Source organism: Schistocerca gregaria, chromosome 3 (assembly GCF_023897955.1).
Source record: "Schistocerca gregaria isolate iqSchGreg1 chromosome 3, iqSchGreg1.2, whole genome shotgun sequence".
In the NCBI taxonomy this organism is placed as follows: Eukaryota; Metazoa; Arthropoda; class Insecta; order Orthoptera; family Acrididae; genus Schistocerca; species Schistocerca gregaria.
Window position 1 is genome coordinate 865,021,880 of NC_064922.1, and position 19,295 is coordinate 865,041,174.

Consider the following 19,295-nt stretch of genomic DNA (forward strand, 5'->3'; position numbering starts at 1 on the left):
GAACCTTGAGGTTTGCTGATGACATAGTTATTTTGTCAGACACGGCAAAGAACTTGGAAGAGTAGTTTAACGCAATGGGCATTGTCTTGAAAGGAGGATAAAAGATGAAAATAACGTAAACAAAATGAGGATAATGGAAAGTAGTTGAATTAAATCATGTGATGCCAAGAGAATTAGATTAGGAAACAAAAGACTTCAAGTAGCAAATGAGTTTTGCCATTTGGGCAGCAAGACAACTGATGAGAGTCAAAGTAGAGATAACATAAAATGTAGACACAATGGAATGAGAAACCTTTGTGAAGAAAACAAATTTGTTAACACTGAATACATATTTAAGTGTCAAGAAGTCTTTTCAGAAAGTATTTGTCTGGAGTATAGCCACATATGGAAGTGAAAAATGGATGATAAACTGTTCAGACAAAAATACAAAACAAGCTGACAAAATTTGGTGGTACAGAAGAATGTTGAAGATTAGATGAGCAGATCACATTACTATTGAGGAAGTAGTGAATAGAATTGGGGAGACAATAAATTTGTGGCACATCTTGACCAAATGGTATTGGTTGGTAGGACACATTCTGAGAACTCAAGGTATCACCAACTTAGTATTGGAGGGAAGTGTTAGGGGTAAAAATTGTAGAGGGAGACCAAGAGGTGAATATAGTAAGCAGATTCAGAAGGATGTAGGTTGCAGTAAGTACTGGCAGATGATGAAGCTTGCACAGGATAGAGTAGCATGGAGAGCTGCATCAAACCAGTCTTACGACTGATGACCACAACAACATGTATTTACATTACATACAAAAATGCAGTTGTGTTGTTTTTCATTTATGCATATTATGATGTATATTCCCTTGTTTTGCTGTAAGTGAGGTAATGTCTGGAGAAGTACTACTGGTGGTTTGCAGTCTGAGGGCAGCCTCTGGTGGTTGTCATTCGAGATCGATGTTTTGATTTGCAAAGATTTAATGCTGAGAAAAGTTGTTCACGTAAGTATGGTTGCCATTTTTCATGTGGTTGAGGAACTCCATCATGGGAAAAGTAACAACAGAACTGAACAATGTCATTCACCATTCTAAATTTCTCCTTAGCTCAGCTGTGAATTTTGTCAAATTTGGAAAGTGTGTAAAATTGCAGACCTGGAATTTATTTCTTTATATCTTCAATTTAATGACTTGTTAGGTTAATAACAAATGCTAGGTTAACAATCCACTGATGGCAAGAAAGCTCAGGAACAGATCTTTTTTCATATTCTTAAAAAGATTTACCTGGTTTTAGCAAAAGGAGGGGAAGTTAAAGTGTTTTATTCCTACTTAATGATCTTACCTGAAAAAAATAGGGCATATCATTGAAATCAGATTTCAGTGAAACCATTAACACTCTAAACTGTCTGCAGTTCTATCCTGCAGATTATACGAAATTTACAGTCTCAAGAACAACAACCATAACCATGTCAAATTGCATAGCCTTGGCACAAACTGCCTCTTGATGAATCTCAAAATGCACTGAGCGCCCTTTATATGCTCATTTCAACCTAGTCTTTATAAGTCCCACAAATCCCAAAATTTAGGTGGCTATATTTGAGGTGCCATCAGTGGCAACAGAAACCAGCATATTCCAGGGAAGATTCATATTCTCAAGATCATATTTAACAGGACTAAATATGTCTTCAAGTGTGTATGTATCTCTCACTATGATTAAATCCAGGTGATTTTTACTAATTTGTGCTGTATCAGTAATGTCGATACTTTCATCAAGGCACAGAGAATACACAAATAATTGTTGCCATCCCAACATTAGTAGTCATCAGACATCTGCACTAAGGTCTTCTATATGGCGTGCAATTGTATGATGAGACAGACAAACTGCATTAAATTGTAGTTTACTTGAACGAAATACAGATTCACTGCCAATGTCAAGGCATTCTTTTACAAACGGCCCAGTGGAGAATGGTCAATGTTCCTGAGCAATTAAGCGAGCTATTTTAAAGCAAAACCTTCACTCGACTGCCATTTGTAGCTTCAAATTCCTAGAAATAAAATTGTCATGTAAATAATATTATGACTACAACAATATTAAAAGGTAATTGACATAACCGATTTTGCTTCTTTGGTGACAAATTCTTTTAACTTTGCAATTTTCTGCGAATGCCCATCTCCCTGAACACTGTTATTCATGTCACAATGTTTAGCATGTTCTTCAGTTAGTACAAAAAAAATCACTGCTAGTTAGTTAGTTGGTTGCGTGTTCCATTGATCAATCGCACGGTACGGTAGCCGTTACAATGTGGAAAGTGTCAATGGATATTCCTATTGGGATTCTCACTGCACGCTGTTTGCACTACGATGTGACCTCTTCTCAGTAAAATCCATATAGAGCATCAGCTGTCACTGTAGCAAGGCAGTAGGTTTGTTTCCACACCCAAGGCTGATAACATTCAACGAGTCTGCTAACTTGCCACCCATGTACCAAGCAGCTGCCTGCTGGTCGAAACAACAAGTTTGAGGAAGAGTGCCCTCAAATACTCCACTGTGCTACTGGAATCTTTCTGCTGTTTTTCCCTTGTAGCAAGAAAAGTAAACAAAATGTTGATTCAACATACACACAATACCTGCCACATTTCTACATAGCTTGAGAAACTGTTTGATCTGTAGGTCACCAAACAACTATAAGAAGTTTTCAAAACTGTAATATCGGTCTTTTGGGGGAGTGCAATATTGTAACTTAGTTATTTGTAATAACCTTTAAACTGGCATAGTATCTGGCACAACTGAAAGTATAGTGCCACAAAATTTCAGTTTAGTTTTTATGCAATGCAGTTCCTGAGTCCTAGCCTCAAAACTGCTGAATTTACATTATCTCAGTGGTCTAAATTTACTGCATGGATCTCCTCTAATCACTTAAATATGTACATACACAGGAAATCTACATGTCTCTGCTTGCCTCAAATTTACCTCTTTTAGTACTTTGCCCTTCACTGTGGCAACAAATTACATTAACAATCAGACTATATTGTGTGAATGGTCATGTAGTGACACTGGACATTACATGTTTTCAAACAATTACTATCCTCAATAAGGTGAGAATTGTAACAAGCTAGTTCGTAAGTGATCATTACTCCTACCTTCATGAAGAAAAGCAAAACATTTCATCATCAGGTTACAAAAGTATGCTTATCTGCCTAGAATGACATAGGAGCATTTTCAAACCAACATGTATCACGTCAGGTGTACTGAATAATTAGAACTGACACTTTCATGGTCTGCCAACAGGTGTAACAAAATAAACACAAAATATGTTTTCGGTATTAATTTACTAATGGCAGTATCATTCACAGTATGTGATGTGAATAAGAGTCACAAATCCTTTATCAGACTTAATCCTGTACCACTGGAAATGACATACAAATTTCATTATTTCTGTTAGACTGACAGAATTAAATTTTAAACAAGTTTTATTTTTTTACAGTGTAGTACAAAACCTAAAAGTAGCCTGTCAAATACGATAAAAAAATTCAATGACTTTCGTTTCAAAAGACTAGAAATATTTTGCACATGGCATGTACCAAAAATCACTAGCAGCAGGAAGAATGCAGATATGGCACAAATGGTGTCCACAGAATTTTTTCACAATGATTTCAATGAGTTGACAGTAAAAAGCCTCAAAAACACGACCTGATTACCAGCTGCTTTGTACATATTGAAGAGGAAACTTCTGGAGGACAAAGTTTTGTACAGAGAATATAATAATAACAGTAAATAATCATAATAGAGAGAACACACATTGTTTAATGAAATTAAATTTGCACTAAATTTTGCGGGGAATGTTTTCTTTTTTTGGGAGGAGGGTGGGGACATGCACTCCAGAAATGCAGGGCAGATTTTTATTCTGTAGGCTAAGGACATATTAAGGGAACAGAAGGAACTATTATTTAATTTTTGCAGCTGGTAATTCAATAAACAAAAACCATATTGTTTGGACTGCCTGAGAACACTATCTCTGAATTTCTCATGCACACAGTGTAATTGCACAAGACTGAGAGAAAACAAAAATTTCTCCACTTAAAATAAAATGATGTTCTCTTCCTACAAAGAAAGCAAAAACTGTACAATGATGAACAACCTTACTCAGTATATAGTGTGCAACACCAGGGGTGGAAACAAAAACGATTCAAAATTTAACTATACAAAAAAACTGATGACATCTTCATATTAAAGGTTAAAAGTAACCTCAAAACTAGTTGTCCTTAAAACATGTATGTTACATTATTGGTGGTGACTCACTGTTGTTTAAGTAACAATAAAAATATTCTACACACGTAAAAAAAAAAAGAATGGTAACAGAATGGTGTAGAAGCCTATTCCTGATGAATAAAACATCCTTAATTCTGTACAGCAGCCCGTAAATGCAGTTCCAGCATATTACACAATTAAGAGGAACGAACGACTTTCGACAACAACTCTATTTCGCTCAGGACTTCCTGCTTCCTCGCCACTTTGTCCAACTGGTCCTTTTCGAGTTGTTTGTCCTGCCCCTGGGAGATCTTCTCCTCGATAGCTTCGATCTCACGCAGCCTCTTCCTGAGGTTTTTCAACCTCTTGCCAGGATCTTTCATTGATGTGTCATTCTGCTGCGATGGTTCCCCTCCGCTTTTGGCTGTAGGACTATTCTGTGATGAATTCTTGGCAGTTTTAGCACTCTGAGATGGATTCTTACTACAAGAATTAGTCTGCGTCGTATTTTTAACCGGACTGTTGTTCTGTGTCACTTCTTTTCCAGGAGATAAGTGCATTTTCTCCATTCCTTCACTGACTTCATCTGTATTATCAGATTTCTTTTTTTTCTTTTTCTTCCTGGTAGATTTGGCTGCAACTAGAAAAAAAAGGAAGTGCTACAGATATATTGCACAAAGAAAACTTGTAAGTGTAAATTTTAAAAAACTGCAAACGGAATATCAAATAGGACAGAGAATGTAATAATAGCCAAATTACACCATGATACAGGTGCAAGGAAAAAAGTAGATGCAAAGAAAACTGTTACAGAGAAAATTAACAAGATCAATTTTGAAACTGCACATTGTTGTTAGGAGTGTGAGCAGGATTTGTGAATTCAATCTGTTCCACTCTCTAATTGTTTTATACAAATGAATACTTACCTATACTGTTTCTTTCACAATTAGTCCTAATATGTCAGTTTAAACCAGAAATTTAACTCTCTTATAGTGCAATCCAATATGGTTCGCCTGTGTAGTATTTGTAAAGAACATGTGGCCAGTAATTTTCCCTCCTGTGCTGCAATTGTTCCCTGCCTAGTTCACCTGTCATGCCAATGGGACCACTTACCCACCTACAGTCACTGCACGAGTATCTAACAGCTTATCATTGAAATATTTATAATTAGTTCACTACTTTACTTAATACAGACCTCAACAATCTGCTCCACACTGTGGCATTAGTTTCAGTTGTAAATATTTGTCATGTGTAATTGTTTTTCTGACATGTTCTACACCCTAGAGAACCTCCTCACTAAGGATCAATTGGAATGAAAGTAAATCTAATCTAATCTCAATATTTGTCCATGAAACAGATATTTGTATGCTGAGCACACTGCATTTCTAACTGGTAGAGTAAAATTTATATTGTTGCCTGTGTTTTAAATCCAAAAAAAACTGATTTCACGAAATTGTGAACATTAATTAAATAAAGCATTTTTTCCAGAATGAAATTTTCACTTGCAGCGGAGTGTACACTGATATGAGGAAAGAAGGGGGTATGATGGGATGAAAATGCAGTTAGGGGAAGGAATGTAGCAGGATGGAAAGTAGGGGAAATGGGCTGAGAACAATTGGTAGGTGGACAACGAAAAGTACTCAGATTTGTGAGAGGTCTCCCGATTGGGACAGGGTGGTACAGTCTGTGACAACAAAGTGGCCAATGTTGTACCTGGACAGATGCTCAAGTAAAATTTACTGAAAGTTTACTTGCTGGCTCATGTGACATTTGGCCAATAGACAGTCGCGACAGCTGGCCTGACTGTCGCAGCTGGCACACAAAAGCACAATCTGTGGAAAGTTGTTAGACGGGAGTATGCCTGTTTGGAGTGCAGATGTTAGTTGTAATTAATGGGAGCTTTTCAGCGTGAAGGCATAACTTTAGTTGTAATTAATGGGAGCTTTTAAGCGTGAAGGCATAACTCCTTACTTTATGTAACAAAGGAGTTATGTTATCTGTCCTCCACTGTGGTGATGTCTGGTATAGAGAAAAGGCACTCTGTGATTAAGTTCCTAGCAAGTGCCTCCGTAGCAGGGCTGAGCTTTCAGTGTGGCCCAGGCTGGTAGGCTGTAATGCCAGATCCTGATGGGAGACCTGGCTGCCCAGCACAGGGGAAACAGCACCAGAGCTATAATATGAAAACATGTGGAGTTGCTTGCAGGTCAACAGCCTACCTGTCAGGGGGCTGTTGCACAAACCATCAGGCAATTTACAGCAAATGTCATTACTCCTGAAATGCTCTTTAGGAAATAAGCAATGTAGGAATTGTTGATGAGGTGGAAGAACAGCATGTAGCCTCATTAAGTTCTCTGCAGATGATGCAGCGCTTTTGTTTGGTAAGTCACATCTTTGTTTTTAGATATAAAATAATGAAGAATGAATGTACAGCTTACCACACTATGAATTGAAAGTTTTAAACTGATTTTTGGAATCTATTTGCACATTGCATTTATTAAACGAAGACAACAGTAATGTTTACAAACTGTAATAATTGTGCTTGAAAGAACTGTCAAAATGATGTTCACGAAAGATCACTGTCATCTGTGTTTCTTCCAATATCATCACCATCCCTTGAGGTCATAGTACTGATGACAACTTCATCGGTGGCCATTTCATTATTCCATCTCATGTTCAGTACTCTCGCTCCAGCTGCAGCTCTTTCTTGCAGTAAGCTTGCCAGTCCTGTGCAGTAACTGACAGGAAAGCAGCATTAAAAAGATTTTGCAATCTTTCCTTCGACATGTCACCACCAAGACTGTTCTCCCTGAAGCTGTGTTTCATTTTGGCCTATGCCAATTTTGTCAGAATTAGGTCACAGTTGTATGGTGGTAAATTCACTACACTGTGGCCTCTGCTCTCAGCGATCTTATACATGACGTACACTTTCATGGCTATTGTAGGTAACAGCTCGGCCTTCTTCACTGCATCAATGCAGTTTATTTGTCTATCTTGCAACCACTTTAACATCATAAACCTGCAATCATATTTATTATGCATTCTGTCAACCTTTCTGCTGTGGTATGGCACCTTATACAAACAATCACAGATATGAGTGGAATATTATTCATAACTGCATCTGCACTCCCCCCCCCCCCCCCCCCCCCCCCACCAATACATGTCCACTATTTTCATCAAATTCACGAAAATCAAAAGCTAGAGGAAAGTTTCTGGCATGAAACTTCCTGACAAAACAAAACTGTGTGCCAGATCGGGTTCCCAGGTTTGGGTTGTGGCCCAGCAAACTTCGCTGTAGCATGAAAATTCATTCTAGTTTTTTGCATCATGCTGCAATTACTTGCCGAATATGTCTCTTGTGGAAGTTGTTCTCAAACTTGCAAAAGCTGTGTGTGTTCAGTACCGGAGTGAAAGTATCTCTGTTGGAAAGGAGAAGGTACAAATACAGACGGGCTGAAACAAATGTACTATTGGAAACTCTAAACACACACAATTGGCATTGTCAGTCAAGGAAATGTGAAAGGAGTTTATGTATCAATTTGTTTCACCAGAAGGCAAAGTACAAGGGCAGTACAGATGTCTCTGGTTTTAGATGACTTTCTAATGTTACTGTAAACATATATGCTTAACATTTGTGATAGAAGTAGTAAATACTGCTTGAAAAAATTGAAGAGCAATTAAAAGGCAGTCCGTACAATTTGCAGTGCCTCTGTTGATCTCATTACAGTGCAAAGTTCCTGTGGACATGCATGCATGTCCAAAGGAACAGGTACTGTGCCAACCACAGCTGTTATGAAACACATCAAATGAATTCGCAATTGCGAGTAAGGACTACCATCAGCTGTAGAATGGAATGATGACAAAATTTGTGCCGGACAGGGACTAAAACCCAGATTTCCCACTTATCATAAATGGTTGCTTTACCATTTGTCTATCTGTGCTGGAAAGGAACTTTGCATCATAATCAGAATAACAGAGGCACTGCAATACTGTATTTACCTGCTGGTACCAGGCAGGCAACTTTCAAGTACAAAGTCTGACACATACAGGAATATACATAATGGGTTTACAAGTACAGGATGTAGATGAATGGTTGACAACATATGGAAGTTTGCATCTGGCCGTGAGTTGTGCATGGGTAGCCAACTAGTCGCAATAAGTGGTAAACCCGGGTTCGAGACCCGGTCAGGCACAAATTTTCATTATTGTCATTCCAGTAACAGCTGATAGTAATCCTTAATTCATTTGAAAGTACACGCTCTTGGTTAGATACTGACCCAAATTTTTGTTTCCTGTTATCAAACACTTGATTATACAATAAACAAGAGATGTTTGAAATTTGCATACAACATCGTCACAGTTTTTAATCTAAGTGAAGGCCTCAATTTTGGTCAACTAAATAGTGTTTCCTGGTAACATCAATCCTCTAATATATATATATATATATATATATATTTATTTTCTGTTTCGCCATGATTTTTAGTCATTTATAATAATGCAATAACAGTGGTGACTGCTCTGATTTTTAAGAATAACTGCACTTCTGTAACAAATACCTGCTGTGAGTTTCTGAAATAAACTTGCCCAGTGACTTGAAGTAAATTTGAGTAAGTTTTCCTTCTAATATAAACACCTCAGCAAGTGCTTACAGAAGTTATTTCCTAGAGGACTCGAACCTTTCGTAACACTTCCCATCTAGAGGCAGCTTGACAATGGCAGCACTCAGAGACAAACGAATGTCTTTCAAGTAGTGCCAATTTTCTCCGCTTCTGGTAGCACTAGCAAAATCGTCGATATCATGGCCAAACAGCAGGTTCTCTCATGCATGCCAATAGATATATTTTTTCAACTTAGCATTGTTACCACATTTTGGAACTTTCTTATGATTGTAATACAGTATGTTATGTAACATTTGATGTTACTAAACATAACTGTCTTGTACGAGAACAAATGATTAAATAAATATTTGCCTGTTTATTTTATTTAATTTTTTTATGTTTGGTGATTTCCAAGTGTGTATGGTTAGGCAGGAACCTAAGAAGACAGCTTAAACTGCTTCAAGTGAAACAACGAGCAATTACATTCATATACTTCCTTGTCACAAATATTCACACACTGCACAACCACTGACATAATGCCCTAAAGAGTCCTTGCTCCTGTCACTAACTCATCCATAAACATCAACTTGGCATTACAGCAATCAACAAATTGACACCCTCATTCCTGGTTGCCACAGTGCTACCACATCACGATTGCTTAATTTCCTGCAAAACATTGTGTGAAATGTACTCGACCCATCATCACTGCATGGTGAAGCCAAATGTTTTGTTGGCAATTATGTGTATTATGTCAGCATTTCCTCTCTCATGTCTCCCCTCTCTACAACGGCCTAAAATATTCCCTTATTCCCCACCACCACCACCACCACCCATGGTGTGAACCGTATGTCTTCTGTGCCACACATAACTCGTTCAGTCACATAAAATGTCAATAGGAAGAAAACAGGACAAAATCAAATGAGACGACAAGTAAAAGCACAGGACTGAGTACACCTTACTAGGAAGAAAAGCAAAATTAGGGAATTTTTTGCATTGATCTGACGGGTTTTTCACAGGGACTATGAATTTATTATATTGAATCATGGGAAATGTAAAATCAAAGTTCCGTGCAGTTGCTTCACTACAGCAGCGTTACCTAATTCTATGTCATCCATGTGGGAGTCTGTGCAACACTCAAATGATGCCACGTTTGTATGATCCTCCTGCATAAATGATTTCTTAAACATGAAATTTACAAGGGCACATTCCCTTCTGCTGTCTTCTATTGTCACACCAGACCGGCCGACAAGTGACTGGATACAAGCCTTCGACTTCCTTAGTGATTTTATGTATGGCCACAATTTTCTCAGGTTTGGCAAGATCTTTCACTAAGGTATGATGATGGAAGTAGTTGTATGCTTTGCTCATTGTTCTTCCTATGGATGCATGGATTTCTACTAACTTTTGCATGTTGACATTTGTGTGTACTTTTTTAAACAGAGTCCAACAATCTCGGTTTCCTCATCATTTTCTAAACCTGATTGTTTTAACCATGGTGTGTTTTTTCCATCCTTAATCAATTTACTCAGCACATACCAGGTTTTGGAATAGTAAACCTACTTCACATCCAATAATACCACAGCATTGTCAGTTTCACGAGCCCACTCACCGGCTCAGACATTTATACAAAATGTTTTGTTCGTGAGAAAAATTCCACATGCAAACTGGATTAATTTTGTAGGCACAGTCAAGGAACACATGTACGACACCTACACCCCTATTCGTTAGATTATAAATGCTATACAGGGTGTTTGGAAATTCCTGTTCCTTTTAGGACTTGTAGAGAGGAACAACTTCGTAACATTTTGAACACAAATCCATGTCTGCAAATGTACTGTTCCGTTCTAGGACAGTTTCCATTTATAAGTGTAACACATCCATGTCTGCTGGAGAAAAGAAAAAAGGCTCAAAGTTGCTCATTGTAAAACCATTGCATAAAAAGGGGGATACGTCGGATGTCAACAACTATCGCCCAATCTCTCTTCTGACAGCTCTATCAAAATTTTTTGAGAAGGTAATGTATTCAAGAGTAGCCTCCCATATATATGTAAAAATAAAGTACTAACAAAATGTCAGTTTGGTTTTCAGAAAGGCTTTTCAACAGAAAATGCTATTTACGCTTTCACTGATCAAATATTAAATGCTCTGAATAACCGGACATCACCCATTGGTATTTTTTGTGATCTCTCAAAGGCCTTTGACTGTGTAAATCATGGAATTCTTTCAGATAAGCTAAATCATTATGGTTTGAGGGGGGCAGTGCACAAATGGTTTAATTCATACTTAACTGGAAGAATGCAGAAAGTTGAAATAAGTGGTTCATTTAATGTTAATACAACAGCCGATTCCTCAAACTGGGGGGGCTATCAAGCACGGGGTCCCACAGGGTTCGGTCTTAGGTCCTTTACTGTTCTTGATATACATTAATGACTTACCATTCCATATTGATGAAGATGCAAAGTTAGTTCTTTTTGCTGATGATACAAGTATAGTAATAACATCTAAAAACCAAGAACTAAGTGATGTAATTGTAAATGATGTTTTTCACAAAATTATTAAGTGGTTCTCAGCAAACGGACTCTCTTTAAATTTTGATAAAACACAGTATATACAGTTCCGTACAGTAAATGGCACAACTCCAGTAATAAATATAGACTTTGAAAAGAAGTCTGTAGCTAAGGTAGAATTTTCAAAATTTTTAGGTGTGTCCATTCATGAGAGGTTAAACTGGAAGCAACACATTGATGGTCTGCTGAAACGTCTGAGTTCGGCTACGTATGCTATTAGGGTTATTGCAAATTTTGGTGATAAGAATCTCAGTAAATTAGCTTACTATGCCTACTTTCACTCACTGCTTTCGTATGATATCATATTCTGGGGTAATTCATCGTTGAGTAGAAAAGTATTCATTGTTCAAAAACGTGTAATCAGAATAATTGCTGGAGCCCACCCACGGTCATCTCGCAGACATCTATTTAAGGATCTAGGGATCCTCACAGTAACCTCACAGTATATATATTCACTTATGAAATTTGTTGTTAATAATCCAGCCCAGTTCAAAAGTAATAGCAGTGTGCATAGTTATAACACCAGGAGAAAGGATGATCTTCACTATGCAGGGTTAAATCTGACTTTGGCACAGAAGGGGGTAAATTATGCTGCCACAAAAGTCTTTGGTCACCTACCAAACAGCATCAAAAGCCTGACAGATAGTCAACCAATATTTAAAAATAAATTAAAAGAATTTCTAGATGACAACTCCTTCTACTCATTGGCTGAATTTTTAGATATAAATTAAGGGAGGGAAAAAAAACTAACTTAAGTATTAGTGTCATGCAATATTTTGTGTAATGTAATATCTTGTACAGACATCTTTCATACCCTGACATGTTCCACATCATTATAAAGTGTCGTATTCATGATCTATGGAACAAGTATTAATCTAATCTCTAATCTAATCTTATCTTATCCTGGTGTGCAGTAGGGTTGACAGGATTCTGAGCATTACATCATATGGTCACCTGATACCACTTAATGCCTGCCTTGCAAAGTTTAATTTAACTAGTTAATGGAAAATCTCATATAATGACGTGAAACAATTACTAACAAAGAGATAGAGGGGCTGGCCAGTACTTACCTCAGCTCAGTACAGCCGATAGAAACACAAAAAACAACCGAAAATTTAAGTTCCTAGCTTTCGGAATAAATGTTCCTTCATCCGGGAGGAGAGAGGGGAAAGAAAGGGAAGAAGGGAAAGTGGATTTAGTTACTCACAACCCAGGTTATGAAGCAACAGGGAAAGGAAAACAGGGAAGGTAGCAAGGATGGAGGATGGAGGATTTTTTTTGTATTACCTATTAACATAATCAGCAATTCTGGTCTTCTCTTTACTTCTCAGAGTAGTTCGTGGTCCCTGAGTAACTATAAATTGTAACATAAATTTCTCATTCAATGTGGGTAAAATGAAATGGAAGAAAACTGCACAACCATGCTTAATAATTAGAAAATGAGAATCTTAGGCATACTGCTAAACATCACTGCTAACCGGCCATGCACTCATATTGCAAGCACAAAATGCACGAGGTGCAGCAAACTGCCTGTGATTTCTAGCCATTAGCAATCAATCACTGTGACTTGCTCACACATGAGATATTGGTCACCCAAGGGAAGCATTGTGAGGGTGCCTTTACACACTTCAGTCTGTCAACATGCCTCATGGGGTCTTTTCAAACTAAGACTGAGCACACATTGTCACTTTGCAACACCACCAGCTGATTGTCACCACCTAAAAATTATGGTTTGCAGATGCTCTGCGGAGAATGGAATAGAGAGGGGTGGAGCCTGTTTGGAGACAACTGGGAGTCCATCCTGAACAAGGCAGAATTGAGTTGGCCACTATGCACGTATTATGGACAACAGTACAACCACCCATCTCTGTGGGACATGGAGAATATGGGAGAACTAACACACAGAATGGTACCTCTATAAATGGCACCAGGTTCTCTTCACCAAAGAATGTAGGATTTGTCTGATGCCCAATGGCACTTGTACAATTATGTGGAGATCGCCAGGTACCAATTTGTGTCTCAGGCATACTGTTCCGCAGGGCAACAGGGAGTTGTGTTGTGTTTTGGGCCAGTAACATGAATGAACCTCAGATGCCTCCGCACTGCTATTGCCAGCTGTATAATATCAGAACAGCATTGTTCAACATATCCACCAGCTCTATAGTTTTGGTGGTGTCTTTCAAAACAATAATGCCTGATCACTCTGTTCCCAACTTATGGAAACCTTCCTCCAGGAAGCAAGAATCCAACTCATGGAATTGCCTGTGCTATCTGCCGACAAGAAACATACTGAACAAGCTCAGAAACATTTGGAACTTGCAGAGTGTCGTTGCAGGACCCCTCCTCACATGTCAGATGATTTCTGGAGGGACATCATTACACAATGGGTTGAGCCTAAAGCACCTCGTGGTCAGCATGCAAATCTGAGCATGTAACAATGATTTTGACTTCAGTGCCGTGCAAGGTTTTGCATACTGTTTTGTTTTTACTTTAAAGTAATTTTTATAGTACTCTTATTATTTTCATTCTGTTTCCTTTGACTCCAACTTCTAACACATCTGCAGATATGTAAGTCATGCACAGTTTCTTTGAGTAGTTTACAAAGTATGAGGTGCTACCCAAAATAGCCAAGAATTTCACTGTACTAGTCAAACCAGTAGCAGCACAATGGTCTGCCACTAGATGTCTCAAGATACATGTCTTAGCTACTGCAGCACAAAGTTGCGTCATCTTTGGTGCATGCAGTTGTGAGTTGTTGTTGTTGTTGTTGTTGGTGGTGTGTGTGTGTGTGTGTGTGTGTGTGTGTGTGTGTGTGTGTGTGTGTGTGTGTGTGTGTGTGTAGTACAAAGGAGTGAAGGATTTGCATCAAATTCTGTTTCTAGTTGAAACCCACCACATGCTGACAAGGGATCTAATGAGAGTGCACTGAATCAAGTAAGAACATTTCAGTCATTCAGGCACTTCAAGGAAGACTGAGAACTGTGGAAGACGACAAACTATGTGAAAGATGATGAACTATCTAGTTGACTGTCAACATGCAAAACTCCGCAAATGATCATGAAAGTGTGTGATGTAATTCACGAAGACCAAAGGTAGACAAAGTTTGTAATAGACTTGGGCTGTTGTTCCGCAAGTATCAATGAATTCTAGCAGATGAATTGAAAATGAGACAAAGTGCAGTGAAGTTTGTCCCTCACCTTCTCAGCGTCAATGAACATAGCCTCAGGTTTCAGACATGCACCGAGCTGCAAAGAAGAATTTGAGTGTGTCCAAAATTCTTATCCACAGTGTAACAGAGTATCTTGGGTCTGCAGTTATGACCCTGAAACAAAGCCATCATCACAATGGGAAATTCCATCATCTCCAATGGCGAAAAAAGCTCGAAGTTCACAGCAACATGAAGTCAATGCTGATCTTTTTTTTTTGTTCGGAGAACAGTGCACAATGAGTTCGTTCCACCTGGTCAGACTTTCCATTGAAAGTCTTACTGGGAGAGTTTCAGCTAGCCAAGGGAAAGTGTCCAGTGCAAATGGCCACAGTTGCGGAAAACGAAAGGCTGGTTGGTACACCGTGGCAATGCACCCAAGTACACTTTGCCTATTGTGAAGGCATCACTGGCCATAAACAACACGGTGATTGTCCCCCGTTCTCACTACTCACTAGATTTAGCTGCATGTGACTTGCACCTGCTCTCCAAGATGAAAATTGTGTTGAAAGGGTAACATTTCGACTTGACTGAAGACATCCAAGTGAATTGCAACAGGTCCTGAACACCCTTCACATTGCAGACTTCCAGAAGTGCTTCCAAAAATTGGAACAATGCAGGGACTGTTTCTTACATGCTGGAGGTGACTACTTTGAAGCTGATGGAGAATTAGAAAGTAAGTATAGTCTTCCGATTTTTACAATGAAATTCTCATGTATTGTGTAGGACGACGTAATCTACAAGTAATTTCCACAGTAATCAGTGTGAGGAGATTGTCACTAGTTTAATTTGTTGTCCTTACACTTAACAGGAACTGACAGCAGAGACTGCTTCTATATGTTAAATAATTCTATCCATTTAATACCCCTCAAAGCTGTCAATCATGATGCAAGTTACAGAACACACTGTATGGATGCTGTAAACTGGAAAGAGAGAAGTTGCTCATTAACTAGAATGATTTTCTGAGTTGCAGTTTTGCCTCTGTATCTTTGCCATTAACTAGCTAACGCCAATAGGTCGTGGATGTAGTGACATTCGTGATGCTGGCATTCTGCTTTAACAAATGGTATCATTGCTCGTACTCTTTATAAATTAAGGTTGCAGTGACAGACAATGACAATGTCTACGGCAGGAGTGATAATTTCATGTAAAAGTATCAATCACTTCAGTATAGAAACAGCTTTAGACAAATTTTATACCAATCTCCAAAAGATATTATCTTTTAACAACTTTTTAAAGAGATTAATAGAAAGCTCATTGACCATATCACACAAATTGCTGAAACATGCATGGTGACCACATGTCAAAAGCCTGAATGACATTTAGCAGTGTGGATCGCTGTGAGCTGTGGAAGAAGAGGATCGGTAAGGTTCTGGAAAACACCAACAAGGATGCAGAGTCATGCCAACTTGCACTAGGATTCTCAGATGAGAATCTATGGCACGAAAAGATCAATGTGATCCCACAGATTCTCAGCTATGTGTAAACTGGGGGAGTTTGGTGGACAGGGGACTACAATAAACCCATCCTGCTGCTCTTCGAAGCATGCAGGTACACTGGGAGCTGAGTGACAACGAACTGCATGTAGATGTGGACATAGTTCCCAAGAATAGATGCACGCTCAGGTTGACTTATCATGCCTTCTAAAATGATGAAACAACCCAGGGAATGCCACAAAAACATTGCCAGACCATTAGGCTCCCTCCTCCGACCTGGTCCCTTCAGACGATTGTTGCATGATGTTTTGCAGCATAAAATGGGATTCATCTGTAAAGGCCACCTGTCACCACTCAGTTGACACCCAGTTGCAGTGTTGGCGTGCAAATTCCAGCCTCCTCCACCAGCGAACAGCAGTTAACATGGAAGCACGAAGTAGACACCACTGTGGAGGGAGGCCCACTCCACTGTGTCTTTTCACCTGTACACATGCCCACACCTGTTATGTGTGGCCTAAGGTGTATCACAGTTGCCTCGGCACCAATTTTGCATAGTGCATTTTGTCATGTACAGTTTACTTTAATCATGGTGGCGTGCAAAGAATTTCTTAACTTGGCTATTTCAGAAATGATTCCACACTTGGTCCAAAAGCCAATGACCATGCCCCTTTGGACATTAGGTCCCACATTACGACGACGACAACTGCACTGTTTTCTGTGCTGCTCCGAACTCACTCCCCCCCCCCCCCCCCCCCAAACATACTTTATATACCTTCCAGTGGTAGTGCTGCCACCATCTGTGAGTGGTTACTGTTGGTTGATGTCAAACACAGGCAGTGGTCGCATTAATGTGAGTGTACGACGTATATGCAAAAATTAAAAATAGGTACACCTTTCTTGCATAAAGTGGAAATTCTCTCCAAATTTTCTTTGAAAGTACAGAAACCAAGAAGAGGTACAGTAACCAGAAGACTAATATCAGAGATTTTAAATCATATAACTGATTTGTAAAACTAATGGTACTATTTCGTAAGTAAAGGATGAGATAAAATTTCCTGTACAACAGTTACAAAAGCTGCGCTTAAAAATTGTGTAGAGCATGACGGTTTGTAACAAAGCATAAATTCCTAGACAAGTCGAATGTTTGATACCACTCGCCTGCTTTGACCCATAACATAACTTTTGCGCTCCATCACAGTGACGTGGAGTATTTGAACTGTGCTGCGTTTGCAGAGGGCAAGTTGGAGCATGCAGAGGGGCCCTCCAGTGTGGAAGGTTTAAGTTTCTAAATTAACTGTGTGCTGTTTCTGATACTAGACTCATTTAGTGCTGTTTGTGCAGTTGCAGCTGTAGCAATTCTGAAGTTAATTTCTGACAAAGTTGTCAGTGCACTGTTTCACAGTTATTAAGTGGTCTCTCATGCTGTTTCTGATGAAATAAAGGTTTACTACACTTTTGGAAACATTCACCCACCATGTTTGTTTACAGTTGTTTGTGCATTGAAGTCATACAATAGCTTCCAGCTGACATTTCTTATTGTTTGTAGTGAAATATTTGGGTAAAACTTTCATTCACTGTGTTTAATTTTGTTAAGTGTTCCAGTGGTTGCTTGACCTTTTGATTTGAGATAAGAAATTGTGTGAAGCTTTTGTGGGACTGGTATTAGTTGTGGTTTAGTAGTATTAATAAAAGTAGTCACATTCTTAGTAAAGAGCGAAATTTGGTATCATTATCGTTAGTTCTATAAATAGTTCAACTGTTGTAGTTGAACTTAGGTAATGTAGAAGTTTAGTTTTTTCAGTCACTGTTAAAATTCTACCACAAGTGAGAAGTGTGGGATTTGTCATAGGTTTGCGAGTAGTGGGTTATGGATCTGGAATTTGTTCAGAGTATTTTCATTGGGGGGAATGTAGTGGGGAAGCCAGTGCACATTCTAGTGACAACCTTTCCTGGAAATGCAGTCAGATGCCGTAACAAGACACAAAGGAGGAACTAGGAGGGTGAAGGGCACTGGGGAATGGGAACTTGTGGTTGGTAAGATGACAGCTAAGGAGGAGGAGATATTCAGGCAGTTGTACTTTTCGTATGACCAACAGATTTGACCAACTGTCAGAGTTTAATGGGGAGGAACCTCTTGTAGCTGTAGGTGGAGGAAACATGCAGCAGACCTCAGCAGTTAGGGGGCCTAAGTCAGTTGCAAATTCTAACAGACAGAAGAAGTTTCTACAGCTAGGTAGGTCGCATAGAGGTGTGGGCCAGTGGCTGCAGGAAGTGTTGAGTATCAGGTCACCAGCATTGTGATGTCTAGTGCAGGGTTGACTCAGGTGACTTAACATATGGGAGTAATGTAGTTGTGTGATGTAGGTGGTGACCTGGTAAAGATAGCAACTCAAAACTGGAGGCACTAATGTGCACTTCACACAACTGTTTCAGAGTCATGATCGGCTTAATCTTAATGTTGCTATTAGGTGTGTTAACAAGAGGCTGGAGAAGGCAATGATGGTGGAGAGCCTGGTCTCACATTGCAGTGGTGGCAGCTGAGTCTATCACTAGATCATATTTCACTAGGTGTGGCCTGCACCTCAATAGGTATGCGAAGGGGAGGCTGGCAAAGCTTATAGGTATCCCCGTATCCCCGCTTAAAGGAACAGACGAATCACATTCAGTGGTGGTCAGGTATCCAAGTACTGAAAGAATTAGCATATTTCATCAAAATATAAGAGGTATTAGAAATCAAGTTAGTGAACTGCTTATAGATGTTGAGTCTGACATTACTGGTATATCAGAGCACCACTTAAGTAATTTGACAATTCAGAGGCGTCCTTTACCAGGATACAGATTAGCTGGCTGTTTGTCAAGGAGTTCTTTGCAGATTGGGGGAGCAGCCATGAGTGTAAAAAGCAATATTTCATTTGAGTCCATAGACATAACGTGGCACTGCACTTAAAAAGTATTTTGAATGTTGTGCAGGGGCAGCTGAATTTAGTGAAACTGAACTTCTAATTGTTGTTGTTTGTAGGTCACCTAACTCTGAATTTAGGGCATTTCTGCTCAAGCTGAAGAGGGTTCTTGGATCACTTTATAGGAAGTAACAAAAAAACAGTTATATGTGGTGACTTCAATATTAATTTTGTATGTGATTGTGCAAGAAAAAGGATGTTGGAAATCTAAATTCATACGATTTGATGTAGACCGTTTTTTTTCCAAGCAGTGTGCAGGGCGAATAGTCGCACAGCTATAGACAATATTTTTATTCTTTCTTT

The 19,295-nt window shown here is 39.0% G+C and overlaps 1 protein-coding gene across 1 annotated transcript in view; it reads right to left on the minus strand.

Annotated features, from left to right (window-relative positions):
* Positions 1-3,294: 3,294 nt before the first annotated feature.
* LOC126354884 (partner of Y14 and mago) overlaps positions 3,295-19,295 on the minus strand; it is a 34,958-nt gene continuing 18,957 nt past the window's right edge. Inside the window, exon 4 of the mRNA XM_050004930.1 lies at positions 3,295-4,872. Within this exon, the coding sequence (XP_049860887.1) occupies positions 4,430-4,872 (443 nt within the window). The 3' untranslated portion in view covers positions 3,295-4,429. The remainder of the gene's footprint in view (positions 4,873-19,295) is intronic.